The sequence below is a fragment of the Papio anubis genome, chromosome 6, assembly GCF_008728515.1.
Source record: "Papio anubis isolate 15944 chromosome 6, Panubis1.0, whole genome shotgun sequence".
NCBI lineage: Eukaryota > Metazoa > Chordata > Mammalia > Primates > Cercopithecidae > Papio > Papio anubis.
The window spans coordinates 112,863,716-112,878,182 of record NC_044981.1 but is presented as its reverse complement, the minus strand read 5'-3'; the positions used below and the strand labels follow the sequence as shown (position 1 = coordinate 112,878,182).

The following is a 14,467-nucleotide window of genomic DNA, read 5'->3' as shown; positions in this document are numbered from 1 at the left end:
GAGGGAGCCGGAGTCGGCTCTATGCGCCAGGCTGGAGTGCAGTGGCGGATCTCAGCTCACTGCACCAAGCTCCGCCCTCCAGTTCGCCATTCTCCTGCCTCAGCCTCCCAGTGCTTAGCTGGGACTACTTGAGCGCCGCCACCTAAGCCGGCCCCTGGTTACAGCGTATTTTTAGTAGAGAGCCCAGGGAGTTTCACACGTGTGTAGGATGGTCTCGATCTCCTGGGCCATAAATTGATCCGTGGTCTGGGCTCCGAAGTCTTTCAGATTCCGGCCATTCCAATTTCATCTTCCTGGGGCCCCAGATCTTTGTGTTCGCCCTGGGCTGGGGTGCGGTCGAGACACAGATCTCGACTCACTGCAACCTCCGCCTCCCCGGTTCAAGCAATTCTCCTACCTCAGCCTCCTGAGTAGCTAGGATCACAGGCATGTGCCCCACCACACCTGGCTAATTTTTGTATCTTTAGTAGACAGGGGGTTTCACCATGTTGGCCAGGCTGGTCTCAAACTCCTGACTTTGTGATCTGCCCGCCTCGGCCTCACAAAAGTGCTGGGATTACAGGCCACTGCGCCTGGCCCAATTTTTTTTTTTTTAAATAGGGTATGGATTGCATGAAATTACTTGTGGAGTGTATGTGTTTTAGTAGCCAGCTACAGAAGTTTAACTTCTAATGTTACCTGCATTTTAAGTTTTGTATAACATTGTAGTTTGTTAGTGATGTAAAGGCACCATCTAAATACTATGTAAATTAAAAGTTATTAAGGTATAGTGAGAGAACCATTTTTTTCCCCCATTGGTTGGCAGAGAAAAGTACATATTTTAAATAATCTCTGGTACTTAGAGAATATGCTTTACCATAACTTGCCATCACATAAAATTCTTCCTTAATTATATTGTGAATTTTTTTTTTCGTTTTTGAGACAGAGCTTTGCTCTTGTTGCCCAGGCTAGAGTGCAGTGGTGCCATCTTGGCTCACCACAACCTTCGCCTCCCGGGTTCAAGTGATTCTCCTACCTCAGCCTCCCGAATAGCTGGGATTACAGGCACGCGCCACCATGCCCAGCTAGTTTTTGTATTTTTAGTGGAGACGGGGTTTCACCAAGTTGGCCAGGATGGTCTCAATCTCTTGACCTCGTGATCTGCCTGCCTCGGCCTCCCAAAATGCTGGGATTACAGGCGTGAGCCACCGTGCCCGGCCATATTGTGAATTTAAAACTAATTCCTTTCAGACTTTTTCAGTACAGAAAGTACTTTGGGAGTGTCTCAGCTTCTACTTAGCATCTGTCATGCCTAATGATTCTGAATGGGAAGAAAAAGGTGGAAGTTTTGTTAATTTCTTACTGTTTTTCCAGACATGTTGATAACAGAGAAGAAATGTAGGGTAGGTGATTAACAGCTATCCAAGTCTTATAAACTAATGTAATAAGGTAATTATTTCTTTTATTGAGATGTAACCTTGTAGCAAGCTTAGAAAGTTTCTATATGACTTGAAATCCATCTGCAGCTTATTTTCTTTCTTTCTTTCTTTCTTTCTTTTTTTTTTTTTTGAGATGGGGTTTTGTTCTTGTTGCCCAGGCTGGACTGCAATAGCGGGATCGCAATTCACTGCAACCTCTGCCTCCCTTGTTCAAGCGATTCTCCTGTTTCAACCTCCCGAGTAGCAGAGATTACGGGCACCCGCCACCACATCTGGCTAATTTTTATATTTTTAGTAGAGACGGGGTTTAACCATGTTGACCAGGCTGGTCTCAAACTCCTGACCTCAGGTAATCCACCCGCCTCGGCCTCCCAAAGTGTTGGGATTATAGGCATGAGCCACCGCGCCAGGCCTATTTTCTTACCTGTATTTTCAGTTCTTCATACCAACACAGGCCCTCTTTATTTTTTCATTTCTGCCAGAGTTTTCAGCATTTTTCTGTTCCCCCAGATCGTATATCTTGGAATAATCACTGATTCTTTCAGACTGTCATCAAATTAACTCAGCAGTTCCTACAAATGCCTTTCAAAACCCTCCGTTTCACCATATTTTCACTGATACCATCCCAGCCCAAGTTCATAATTGAAACTTAAGAGTAACATACCTGGTGTCTGATTGGTTGTCATACTTTTCAGTTTCCCTCCCTTCAGATCCAATCCATTCTACACATTATACTGATTTTCCTAGTGTACCGATTTCTGTTTTGTCACTTTGCTGCTTAGGTTTCTTAATGCTTACCGTATCAGGTGTAAACACCTTTTGCTTAGCTTTCCAGGCCTTTTTAGAGTCTGACATAGCTTACTCCCATGCTCCAACTCCAGTCCTGTTCTTCAGGCTGGTCTTATTTACCTCTTCATATGCTTTGTGCATGAGGGTACATTGTTCAGTTGCTATAACAAAGACCAAACAATACCTTAAACAAAATAAAAGTTTCTCTCTCCCATATCAATCCAAACAGTTCAAGGCTAATATGGTGGTTCTGTGGCGCTGAGGACCTAGACTCCTCTCTTGTTGCTCTGCTCTTTCCCTCATCTGCAAGGTTAAAGATAGTTTACCTTCACCATTTCCCTCTTCCAGCCAATGGGGAGGTAAGCAGGAGAAAAAGGAAAACACCCATTCCTTTTAAGAGCATGATCTGGGCTGGGCACAGTGGCTCACGCCTGTAATCCCAGCACTTTCGGAGGCCGAGGTGGGCGGATCATGAGGTCAGGAGATCAAGACCATCCTGGCCAACATGGTGAAACCCTGTCTCTACTAAAAATACAAAAAATATCTGGGCATGGTGGTGCATGCCTGTAGTCCCAGCTGCTCAGGAGGCTGAGGCAGGACAATTGCTTGAACCAGGGAGTCGGAGTTTGCAGTGAGCCGAGATCGTGCCATTGCACTCCAGCCTGGCAACAGAGCAAGACTCCGGTCTCAAAAAACAAACAAACAAACAAAAAACAAAAAGAGCATGATCTGGAAGTTGTATCCCTAATTTTTACATATGTTCCATTGACAAGAACTTAATTGTAAAGGTTCACATAATCACAGGGAGACTAATTGGGAATGCACCCAAAATAATTCTATTGCTATATACTGGATTATAGAGGATGCAGGTAAAAAGAAAATTGTGTGTGTGTGTGTGTGTGTGTGTGTGTATACACATATATAAAACTATGATATAACTATGTGAAGGAAGGGGATAGGTTTGTATTGTGTAAATACTCATCCATCTTGGCAGAAGGTCAGCAGATGATGTCTAAAGTAGATAAAACGCAAAATATATGTATACACACACACACACACACACACATACATAAAATAAAATTCTATCACTATGAAAGTAAAGGAGTCCTTGCTGTATCTTGCTAATTGTAAGGGTGGGGTGTGTGTGTGTGTGTGTGTATACATATATATACACACATACATACTATCTATGATAGGTTAGGATAATTGAGAATATTAATTTTTAATCAAGTAATATATGTACATATTTAAAAGATACAGAATAAGATGAGCTTATAATGAAAAACAACATTCTTCCCCATTCCCCAACTCATTGCTTAGAGTGCACCACTTTTAACTGTTTTTGGTTCTTGTGGTTGCCTTCATATCTTTAAATCATATGCTTAAATTGATGTTTCGTGTTTTATCTACTTTAGATGTCATCTGCTGACCTCCTGCCAAGATGGATGAGTATTTACACAATACAAACCTGTCCCCTTCCTTCATATAGTTATAGTTTTTGGTTCCTCTTTTGTGGTTACCTTTGTAACTTTGAGTAATAGACTTTAACCTCTATTTCTTGTTCCATAATTTATAAACTGACACTACCTCTTAACCCATCTACTTGGTGAGAAAGGGTATTAGGGAGTTCCCGCTCTCATTTCCTAATTGATAGACAGTTCTTTTACATTTTCAGAGTTGATAACATTTACATTTTGTTTTGAGCAGTAAATAAATCTTATGCACTTAATTGTTGATTTCAAAAGTTGAAAGTCAGTAGCCATCATTAATATTTATGACTATATCCATACTTTGCTGAACTATGTACTGTATTGAGTTTATTCCCTGCCCTTTTTTCCCTGTATTACAGGCTTTTCTACTATTGAAGACTTTCTACTATAAAAAGACTTTATACTATTGAAGGCCTTTCTACTATTGAAGAATGTTTTTCCTTTTTTTTTTTTTTTACCGCTCCATTAGTTGCTTGAAATCTTGCCACATTTTAGTTTTCCTCATATGTAAATCGTAACTCTTGTATAGTGTTTTTGTGTTTTTCCTGGAATTTGATTTATCCTCTGTGCCCGTTTTCACCCATGCTTCAATTTGGGAAAAGAAACATTTTTCTTAACATGACCCTAATTTTTTCAAGGTTTTTATTATTTGGCTGATAGCTTGGATTCTATTGCATTATCCTTTTTGAATCCTGTTTTCACTTGAATCATTGCATATTTGGACCAACATTAGCCATTATTATAATCATTTAATTAGGGTCTTTAGACCCTATGATGGCAAGCAGATTGGGTATGGGTGGCTCTCAAGTTGTTCTCTATTTCAAAAAAGCCTAATGGTAATTGCACGTTTACCCCTAACCAGCCTGTGCATGCAAACTAAAACATCAAATTACTTTTCTGTTTGTTAGAAATATTTTAGGGCGCTGGCAGTTGTATATATCATAGATTACCAGTGATAGAAAAATGATTTAATAACTTAGTAAATATATAATAGTTTGGTTTAAGCATCTTTTAAAACATGGGATCCTGGGCAAAAATAAATAATAAGAAAGTTGTGAAAATTTTTGGAAACCACCCAGTAATGCCTAAAAAAGTTTTATTCTGAGCCTTGATGGGTTCAGCTTTTTAATAAATGATTGATGGCATGCTATTAATAACAATTCCGAGTTTTGGTAAATTCCATATGCCTTCATATCTATAGAGCCAAAGAAGCTCACATAAATTTGATAGAAGTATCTTATCGAGCTTGAAGGAAATGATTTCTTTAATTTACTTTGATTTTTAGAATGTACCTCAAGTACAGTCTTTAAGATATCACACTTAAGTGTCCATCTAGAGAGGAATGAATACAGTGAATATGATGATGGTTTCAAAAATTGATGAATATTTGGCAGTGTTGAGTGAAGCTGCCTAATCTGAAAAAAATAAGGCTTGAGGTAGTCATGATTTATCTTTATGTAAAAAATAGTTGACCAGATAGAAATTCAATATATTCTTTGTGGCTTCAGAGAATAACACTAAGAGTTTCATGTGAGTGAATTATAAAAAGGGAGATTCATCTTAATACAGAGAAATTGTCTAATAATCGGAATGGTCTGAATGAACTAGTAAGAACCACAATAATGGAACTCTTTTAGAAGAGAATATGGTACCAATTTATGAAGTTAGACTTGATGGCTACTAAAACTTCTTGTGACCTTGAGAGTCTATGAATCACCCTCTGGAATTTGAATTAATTTCAGGGAAATGAACCACTCAATTATTTTGGGAAATGAAATAGTAGAACTCACTAGGCTATTTGAATATGTTAGTAGCAGTATAGTGAAGTGATCATAGAAATCTAACATCTTAATTTGAATAACCCTACCTCTTATTTGCTCTGTTATCTTGGACTACATAACTAGTCTTTCTAACCTCAATGTTATGATCTGTCAAATGAAATAATAATAGTGCCTACTTTATAGACTTGAGACAACATAAGATTCTGTTTATTAGAACTGTATCTTTCACATGGTAAACATTCAGCAAATATCACTGCTATTATTACTCTGCTTTTAAAACTAAAAAAAAAAAAAAAATGCTTTCAGGCTAGGGACAGGGGCTCATGCCTGTAATCTAAGCTGAGATGGGAGGATCACTTGAGGCCAGGAATTTGAGACCAGCCTGGGCAACATTGCAAGACCCACTCTCTAAAAAAAAAACTTTTAAAAATTAGCCAAGTGTGGTGGCATGCACATGTAGGCCTAGGTGTTGGGGTGGCTAAGGCAGGAAGAGCACTGGAACGCAGGAGGCTGAGGTTATAGTAAGCTATGATGGTACCACTGCACTCCAGCCTAGGCAACAAAGCCAGAGCATGACTCTAAAAATAAAAAAATGGGGCTGGGTGCCGTGGCTCACGCCTGTAATCCCAGCACTTTGGGAGGCCAAGGCGGGTGGATCAGAGTTTCACTCTTGTTGCCCAGGCTGGAGTGCAGTGGCGTGATCTCGGCTCACTGAAATCTCCACCTCCCGGGTTCAAGCGATTCTCCTGCCTCAGCCTCCTGAGTAGCTGGGATTACAGGCGCCCACCGCCATGCCTGGCTAATATTGTATTTTTAGTAGAGACAGAGTTTCACCATGTTGGTCAGGCTGGTCTCAAACTCCTGACCTCAGGTGATCCATCTGCCTCGTCCTCCCAAAGTGCTCGTATTACAGGTGTGAGCCATCATGCTCAGCAAAAAAAAAAAAAAAAAATTTAAGGTCAATTAATGACACTATAAAAGGTATAAATACAGACTTTCTAAGTAACAATGAATATTTTTTAAAATCAGCAAAAAAGGCACATCAAATAGAGAAAACAACGTAAATAGTGATAAACTAGAAAAGACAAACTCATATGGTCTTTCCATTTTAAAATATAAATTTTGGATAAATTACCCAAATAGAAAACATTATTTCTACACAAAGAAGCGTAGGCAAGCTACCCAAAAAGGTCATTAGACTAAAACATTGAAAGCATTTTTAAAATTTTTATTTATTTATTTTTTATTTTTTGAGAGAGTCTCGCTCTGTTGCCTAGGTTGGAGTACTGTGGTGCCATCTTGGCTCACTGCAAGCTCTGCCTCTCGGGTTCAAAAAAATTTTTTTTACTATCTGGTTTATCAGTATGAAATGATATCCTTTGATTCCTTCTACTACCTGTACAACAATCAGTGATCTAATTCGACTTTCCCTTTTTTCCTCCTCCCATTGTTTTTAGTTGTATTCTTTCTACTTTGTCAGAGCATACAACATTTAAGTGCTATTATTTCACCCATGTTCCTATCCTTATTTTTGCCTTTGCTATACAATTGCATATGTGTCCTTTGCCAACATATCCCTGGTTATCTCTTGGTTAGATGAAACACATCCTCTAGAAGATTCCTCAGAAAGGGCTTGTGTGTGCAGCATTCTCTGAGTTCCTGCATATTCAAAATGGTTTTTTTCCTTCCTATAGCCTTGATATTTGAAGGACAGCTTGGCTGGGTATAAAATCCTTGGCTTACACTTAAAAAAATCAGCTTTATTGAGGCATAAATTATATAAAAATTCACCAGTTATAAGAATACAATTTGAAAAATGTGACAAACAGAATGTGTAACCACCAACTTCATTATGATGTAGAACATGGGTCAGCAAACTACAGGCCACAGACCAAATTTGGCCTGCTGCCTGGTTTTATAAATTTTTATTGGAACACAGCCACACTTTCATTTATATAGTGTTTCTGGCTGTTCTTGCACCACAGTGGCAGTGTTTAGTAGTTGCAACAGAGATGATATGGCTTGCAAATCCTAAAATATTTACTATTTGGATATTTTTTCTTTTTTTTTTTTGAGGCGGAGTCTCGCTCTGTCGCCCAGGCTGGAGTGCAGTGGCGCGATCTTGGCTCACTGCAAGCTCCGCCTCCCGGGTTTACGCCATTCTCCTGCCTCAGCCTCCCGAGTAGCTGGGACTACAGGCGCCGCCACCATGCCCGGCTAGTTTTTTGTATTTTTAGTAGAGACGGGGTTTCACTGTGTTAGCCAGGATGGTCTCGATCTCCTGACCTCGTGATCCACCCGTCTCGGCCTCCCAAAGTGCTGGGATTACAGGCTTGAGCCACCGCGCCCGGCCCTACTATTTGGATCTTTACAGTTGTTTGCTGATCTCAGGAATAGAATGCTTCTTTCACCCAAAAAGTTTTCTCGTGTCTCTTTGCAATTAATCTCTTCCCTTCTCCTATCCCCTAGCAACTACAGATGGGCGTTCTACCACTATGGTTTTGGCTTTTCTTGAATGTGTTAAAAATTGAATCATATGTAGTCTCCTCACCTGGTTTCTTTCACTTAGATGAGTGCTTTTGAGATTCATTCAAGCCAAGTGTGGTGGCTCACGCCTGTAATCCCAGCACTTTGGGAGGCTGAGGCAGGTGGATCATGAGGTCAGGAGTTCAAGACTAGCCTGGCTAACACAGTGAAACCCCGTCTCTACTAAAAATACCAGACTTAGCTGGGCGTGGTGGCAGGCACTTGTAATCCCAGCTACTTGGGAGGCTGGGGCAGGAGAATCACTTGAACCTAGGAGGCAGGTTGCCGTGAGCCAAGATCACGCCACTGCACTCCAGCCTGGGTGACAGAGCTAGACTCCGTCTCAAAAAAAAAAAGAAAAAAAAGAGATTCTTTCATGTTGGGTAGATCAGTAATTCGCTCCTTTTTTTTTTTTTTTTTTTTTTTTTTTTTGGTAGAGACAGGTTCCCACTATGTTGCTCAGGCTGGTCTTCAACTCTTGGGCTCAAGTGATCCTCCTACCTTGGCCTCCCACAGTGCTGGGATTATAAGCATGAGTCACCGCACCTAGCCGTTCACTTCTTTTTATGGTTGACTTGCACTTTCTTTCCTTGAATTTCTTGAAAATGCTGCTTTATTCTTACTTTGCTTTGAATCTTGCTCTTAATTTTTATTTTTATTTATTGAGACAGGGTCTCACTCTTGTCACCCAGGCTGGAGTGCAGGGCATGATCAGGGCATACTGCATCCTTGACCTCCCAGGCTCAAGCAATCCTCCCACCTCAGTCCCCTGAGTAGCTGGGTCTACAGGTATGCGTCACTACATCCGGCTAATTTTTTAAGTTTTTTTGTAGAGGTGGGGTCTCTTCATGTTGCCCAGGGTGGTCTCGAGCTCCTGGACTCAAGTGATCCACCCACCTTGGCCTTCTAAATTGCTGGGATTACAGACCTGAGACACTGCATCCGGCTTGTTTGTTGCTGTTAAGAAACCTGTGGTGACCTAATTTTTTGTTCGTTTGTTTGTTTGTTTTGAGATGAAGTCTCGCTCTGTCACCCAGACTGGAGTGCAGTGATGCAGTCTTGGCTCACTGTGACCTCCGCCTCCCAGGTTCAAGCGATTCTCCTGTCTCAGCCTTCTGAGTAGCTGGGATTACAGGTGCACGCCACCACACCCGGCTGATGTTTGTATTTTTAGTAGAGACAGGGTTTCGCCATGTTGGCCAGGCTGGTCTTGAACTCCTGACGTCAGGTAATCCACCCGCCTTGGCCTCCCAAAGTGCTGGGATTACAGGCATGAGCCACCACACCCGACCTGTTTGTCTGTGTTTTGAGACAGGGTCTTACTCTGTTGCCCAGGCTGGAGTACAGTGACATAATCACGGCTCACTGTAGCCTCAACTTACTGAGCTCAAGTGATCATGCCACCTCAACCTCCAGGTAGCTGGAACCACAGGCACATGGCACCACACTGGCTAATTTTCGAATTTTTTTAAAGAAATGGGATCTCCCTATGTTGCCCAGGCTGGTCTTGAGCTCCTAGACTTAAGCAATCCTTTGGCCTTGACCTCCCAAAGTGCTCGGATTACAGGCATGAGCCGCCGTGCCTGGCCTCTAATTTTTAAAATTCTTATTATAATAGGTAATTCGATCTATTTGTCTTGATTTTTTTTTTTTTTTTTTTTTGAGATGGAGTCTCACCCTGTCACTCAGGCTAGAGTGCAGTGGCATGATCTTGACTCACTACAACCTCCGCCTCCCAGGCTCGAACGATCCTCCCACCTTAGCCTCTGAGTAGCTGGGATCACAGAGATGTACCACCATGCTCAGATAATTTTTTTTTCTTTTTTAATTTTTTTAAAGACAGAGCATTGCTCTGTTGCTTATGCTTGAGTGCAGTGGTGCGATTTCGGCTCACTGCAGCCTTCTCCTCCTGGGTTCAAGCAATTCTTGTGCTTCGGCCTCCTTAGGAACTGGGATTACAGGCATGTGCCACCATGCCCAGCTAATTTTGTATTTTTAGTAGAGATGGGGTTTCGCCATGTTGGCCATGCTGGTCTTGAACTCCTGACCTCAAGTGATCCGCCCGCCTCAGCCTCCCAAAGTGCTAGGATTACAGACGTTAGCCACTGTGCCGGCCCAGCTAATTATTTTTGCCTTGATGTTCTGAGAATTTTTTTCCTTTGCTTTAAAATCTAATAGTTTCATTAGAATGTATTTTGAAGTTAGTTTTTCCTGGTAATATGTTTACTTCCTGGCACATTTTCTTAGAATATAGTTTTAAGTACAGGTTTTGTTTAATCAGCAGAAATGTATTTATTTGCATTTAGTTTTCTTTGTATATTAGTTTTGAATGGCGTTGGTTTGAATTTTTTTTTTCTTTTTCCTACTTTTAGGCATTTTGTGGACAGAGTTCATGTGTACCCCCTCCTGTTAGTATAGCGCCCTGCACCTTCTTTAATGGATGATGATATTGGTAGTGGGGAGGAAAACGGGAGTTAGCACATATTTGTGCATGATTCTTTTTTTTTTTTTTTTTGACACAGAGTCTTACTCTATCGCTCAGGCTGGGATTCAGTGGCACGATCTTGGCTCACTGCAACCTCTGCCTCCGGGTTCAAGCAATTCTCCTGTCTCAGCCTCCTGAGTAGCTGGGATTACAGGTGTGCGCCACCACACCTGGCTAATTTTTGTATTTTTATTAGAGATGGGGTTTCACCATGTTGGACAGGCTGGTCTCAAACTCCTAACCTTAAGTGATTTGCCCGCCTGGGCCTCCCAAAGTGCTGGAATTACAGTTGTGAGCTACCGTGCCCAGCCTTGAGACAGGGTCATGCTTTCTCACCCAGGCTGGAGTGCAGTGCTATGATCATACCTCACTATAACCTCAAACTCCTGGGTTCAATTAATTCTCCCACCTCAGCCTCCTGAGTATTTATGACAACACACTTGTGCCATGATGCCCAGCTGATTAAATTTTTTTTTTTTTTTGTAGGGACGAGGCTTTACTATGTTGCCTTGCCTCGTCTCAAGCCCCTGGGCTCAAGCTGTCCTCCCTCACTGGCCTCCCCAAGCTTTGAGATTATAGGCGTGGGCCGCTGCATCCGGCCTTAAACTCAAATAACTAATTGTTGGGGAAGGCAAATATATTTTATTGATCTTGCTTTCCTTCTTGAGAAATTCACTTCTCCTGGCTCTACAACAGTATGGTCGTATCTTCATCCTGCCTCTGTGACTGCTCCTCATCTTTAATGACTCTGTTTCCTTTGCGTATCTTTTAGATGTTGGCTTTGTTTGTCTTCTCTATTTATTCTCTGGCCACTTTGAATTCACTTTGGTTGTTTCAGTTGCCATCCATAATAAATAGAAATCTTAATATCTATTCTAGATCTCTTTCCTGAGCTCTAGATCCATGTGTCCAGCTGACTACAGAGTATCTCCAGTTGTATGATCTGAAGCCGCTAACTGAATAGATAACTTACCTTTTTACCCCTTAACTTTGATCCTTCTACAGGATTTCTTAAATCGGTAAATGGCATCAGCATCTCAACGATTACCCCCACTCCCACCCCCAAATCCAGTCAGGTATATATTACCTACCAAATATAACTCATTATCCTTCTACTTTTCTGTGTCCTTGCTGTTGCTGAAGACTAGGTTGGGCCGGGCACTGTGGCTCACGCCTGTAGTACAGCTTTGGGAGGCTGAGGTGGGTGGATCATGAGGTCAGGAGATGAAGGCCAGCCTGGCTAACACAGTGAAACCCCATCCCTACTGAAAATACAAAAAATTAGCTGGGCATGGTGGCAGGTGCCTGTAGTCCCAGATACTGGGGAGACTGAGGCAGGAGAATGGCGGGAACCCAGGAGGTGGAACCTGCAGTGAGCCAAGATGGAGCCACTGCACTCCAGCCTGGGGGACAGAGCCAGATTCTGTCTCAAAAAAAAAAAAGAGAAACCAGGTTGCTGTTACCTAGTCCATTGCAACAACTTCCAATCATTCTCTCTTCCAGTTCAGTCTCTACAGCATAACTGGTGTAATCATTCTAAAATACGTCTGATCATGTCTCTCTCTTCTGAAAATATTTGCCTCATTTGTTTCAGAAAACGGAATCATCAAGACAGATAAAGTATTTGAAGTGATGCTAGCTACAGACCGCTCTCACTATGCAAAATGTAACCCTTACATGGATTCTCCACAATCAATAGGTAAGCTTTAGATTTCTGAAAACATCACATTTTTCATCATTTACTTTATGATTTTGGTAAGTACAAAAAGCCTGGGACACAGATATTTATCTATTATTACCTTCTTAATTTGAATTTTATGACTCAGCAAGTTTCATAATCCCAAACGTGCCTATTTTAATAAAATTATGTATGTTTTTCTGTTTTCTGTTTTCTCAAACAATGTATACGTAGTATAAAGAATTAAAAACATTTTTTGAAATAAAATATTTTAGTGAAAAAAACCTTTTTTTTCTGGGGATGGAGTCTCACTCTGTCACCCAGGCTGTAGTGCAGTGGCGCAATCTCAGCTCACTGCAGCCTCCGCCTCCTGGGTTCAAGCAATTCTCCTGCCTCAACCTCCTGAGTAGCTGGGATTACAGGCGCGTGCCATCACACCCGGCTAATTTTTTGTATTTTAGTAGAGACGAGGTTTCAGCATGTTGCCCAGGCTGGTCTCGGAACTCCTGAACTCGGGCAATCCACCCACCTTGGCCTCCCAAAGCTCTAAGATTACAGGCATGAGCCACCACACCCTGCTGTAAAACAAAAACAACTTTTAATGAAAACTTAAAGTATTAGCTGAGTTCTGAGTTTTCTTGAGGGGCCTTCGTGTTGACTAGAGATTAGTTTTCAGGTTAGGATTAATTTTTTAAATCAATATTTAAATCAGTAAGTGTGCTTAAGTTATTACTGACTTATCTGCTTTATTTGCCCTGCTTTTTTGGCTTGTGTTTGTTTTTAGAAAGTCCTGTATTTAACTGCTTCTCCTGAAGCAGGTTTTGCTGAACTGCTGAGCCTTGGCAGTGGGCGCCTTTGAGGCTTAGAAGTGCCTCAGGATTGTGTCAGTCGGATGCCATGCTATCTTCTTTTGAAGCACAATAACAGTCAGCAGAGAAGATCCTGGGGAGCTTCTGAACCCCGAAGGCACCTGCTACCACCGCTCAGTGAAACTTGCTTCAGAGGCAGAAAGAAGCAGGTAAATAAGTTTTGAGAAAGCAACACCAGAGGAAAAGAAACTAAAAGTTAAGAACCATGAAAAGATTGTGTGAATTAACATTAGATGATAAGATAAAGAATAAAATGAAGTAGTTTATTGGTCTTTTAAGCTACTTTTTCAGTTATTCTAGTTTTATTTTAAGTTGACAGAAATATGAAGCAATTTCATTTTGCACAGACTTTGTATACCTATTACACATGAAAGCTTATTTTTAAAAAACAATCTGAAGGAAAAACAAGCCAAAAATATATCAACTCTCAACTTACTGAAATTCTTCCTTTCTTAGCTGACTCTACAGGAGAAGAAATTTTTAGCTGCCGTACTTTAGAGGGACTGTTTTACTACATGAGCACATTACCCTTTGGCATGATTATATTTTCTAGTTTTAACTGCTGGGTGGCAGTACTCTAATAGATGTAAGTTTTATTTTCTTGAGATCATAAAAGCTAAAAAAGAATTATTGTGAAAAATAACATATGGATGGTAGAAAAGAAATTATGTGAAATAGTGTATTTTTGCAGCTGACTGTATCAGTAGTTCTCTTCTTGTTTTGCAGGTTTCCAAGCAACAATCAGTGCTCCACACATGGTAAGTTAAGTTTGTTCACTTGGTTACAAATGGATCATATTTTTCTCTATAATCATTTACTTTAGTAAAAAAGGTTTAAAGAAAGTTTTAAATTTTTAATTATATCAATTTATCATCTATGAGTTGTGTGGACTGGTAATGAATGTCATTTTCTTTTTTGAATGTCTTATTCTTAATAGAGGGTCTGTAGAAGGAGCTTTTTAAGGTAGAAACTGGCATATTAAAGTTTTTGGTGGTTGTCAGTATCTGTGACATGTAAAAATTGAACATAAAAGGTTGGTTAGTAGAGAGTTAATTAAAGGAGATAATATTTTAAAATAGTATAATGGACATTTTATAGAAATCTCAAGTTGAATATTTCACATTTTATATGGAAAATTCATTAGGGAATGTTTAAGTATAAGAGCCATTAAGCTGCATAGCTCTTTGAGAAGGACTTAGTTTGAGTGATCTAGCAGTTTTAATTTGTTGGGAATTTTCTTGGATTTTATTTTATTTTATTTTATTTTTTTGAGACCAGTTCTTACTTTGTTTCCCAGGCTGGAATGCAGTGGTATGATCATCACAGCTCACTGCAGCCTTGACTCCTGGGCTCAAGCAGTCCTCCCACCTCAACCTCCCAAAGTGCTAGGATTACAGGCATGAGCCACTGTGCCCAACCTTTTGGGGGGTT

At 40.7% G+C, this 14,467-nt stretch overlaps 1 protein-coding gene across 2 annotated transcripts in view; it reads left to right on the top strand.

Moving 5' to 3' along the window:
• Positions 1-14,467, top strand: part of PCMT1 (protein-L-isoaspartate (D-aspartate) O-methyltransferase) — a 60,837-nt gene that overhangs the window by 9,006 nt on the left and 37,364 nt on the right. For both annotated transcript variants that reach the window (XM_003898055.5, XM_003898054.3), the window contains exons 2-3: positions 12,084-12,188; positions 13,763-13,794. In XM_003898055.5, coding sequence (XP_003898104.1) covers positions 12,084-12,188; positions 13,763-13,794 — 137 coding nt within the window. The remainder of the gene's footprint in view (positions 1-12,083; positions 12,189-13,762; positions 13,795-14,467) is intronic.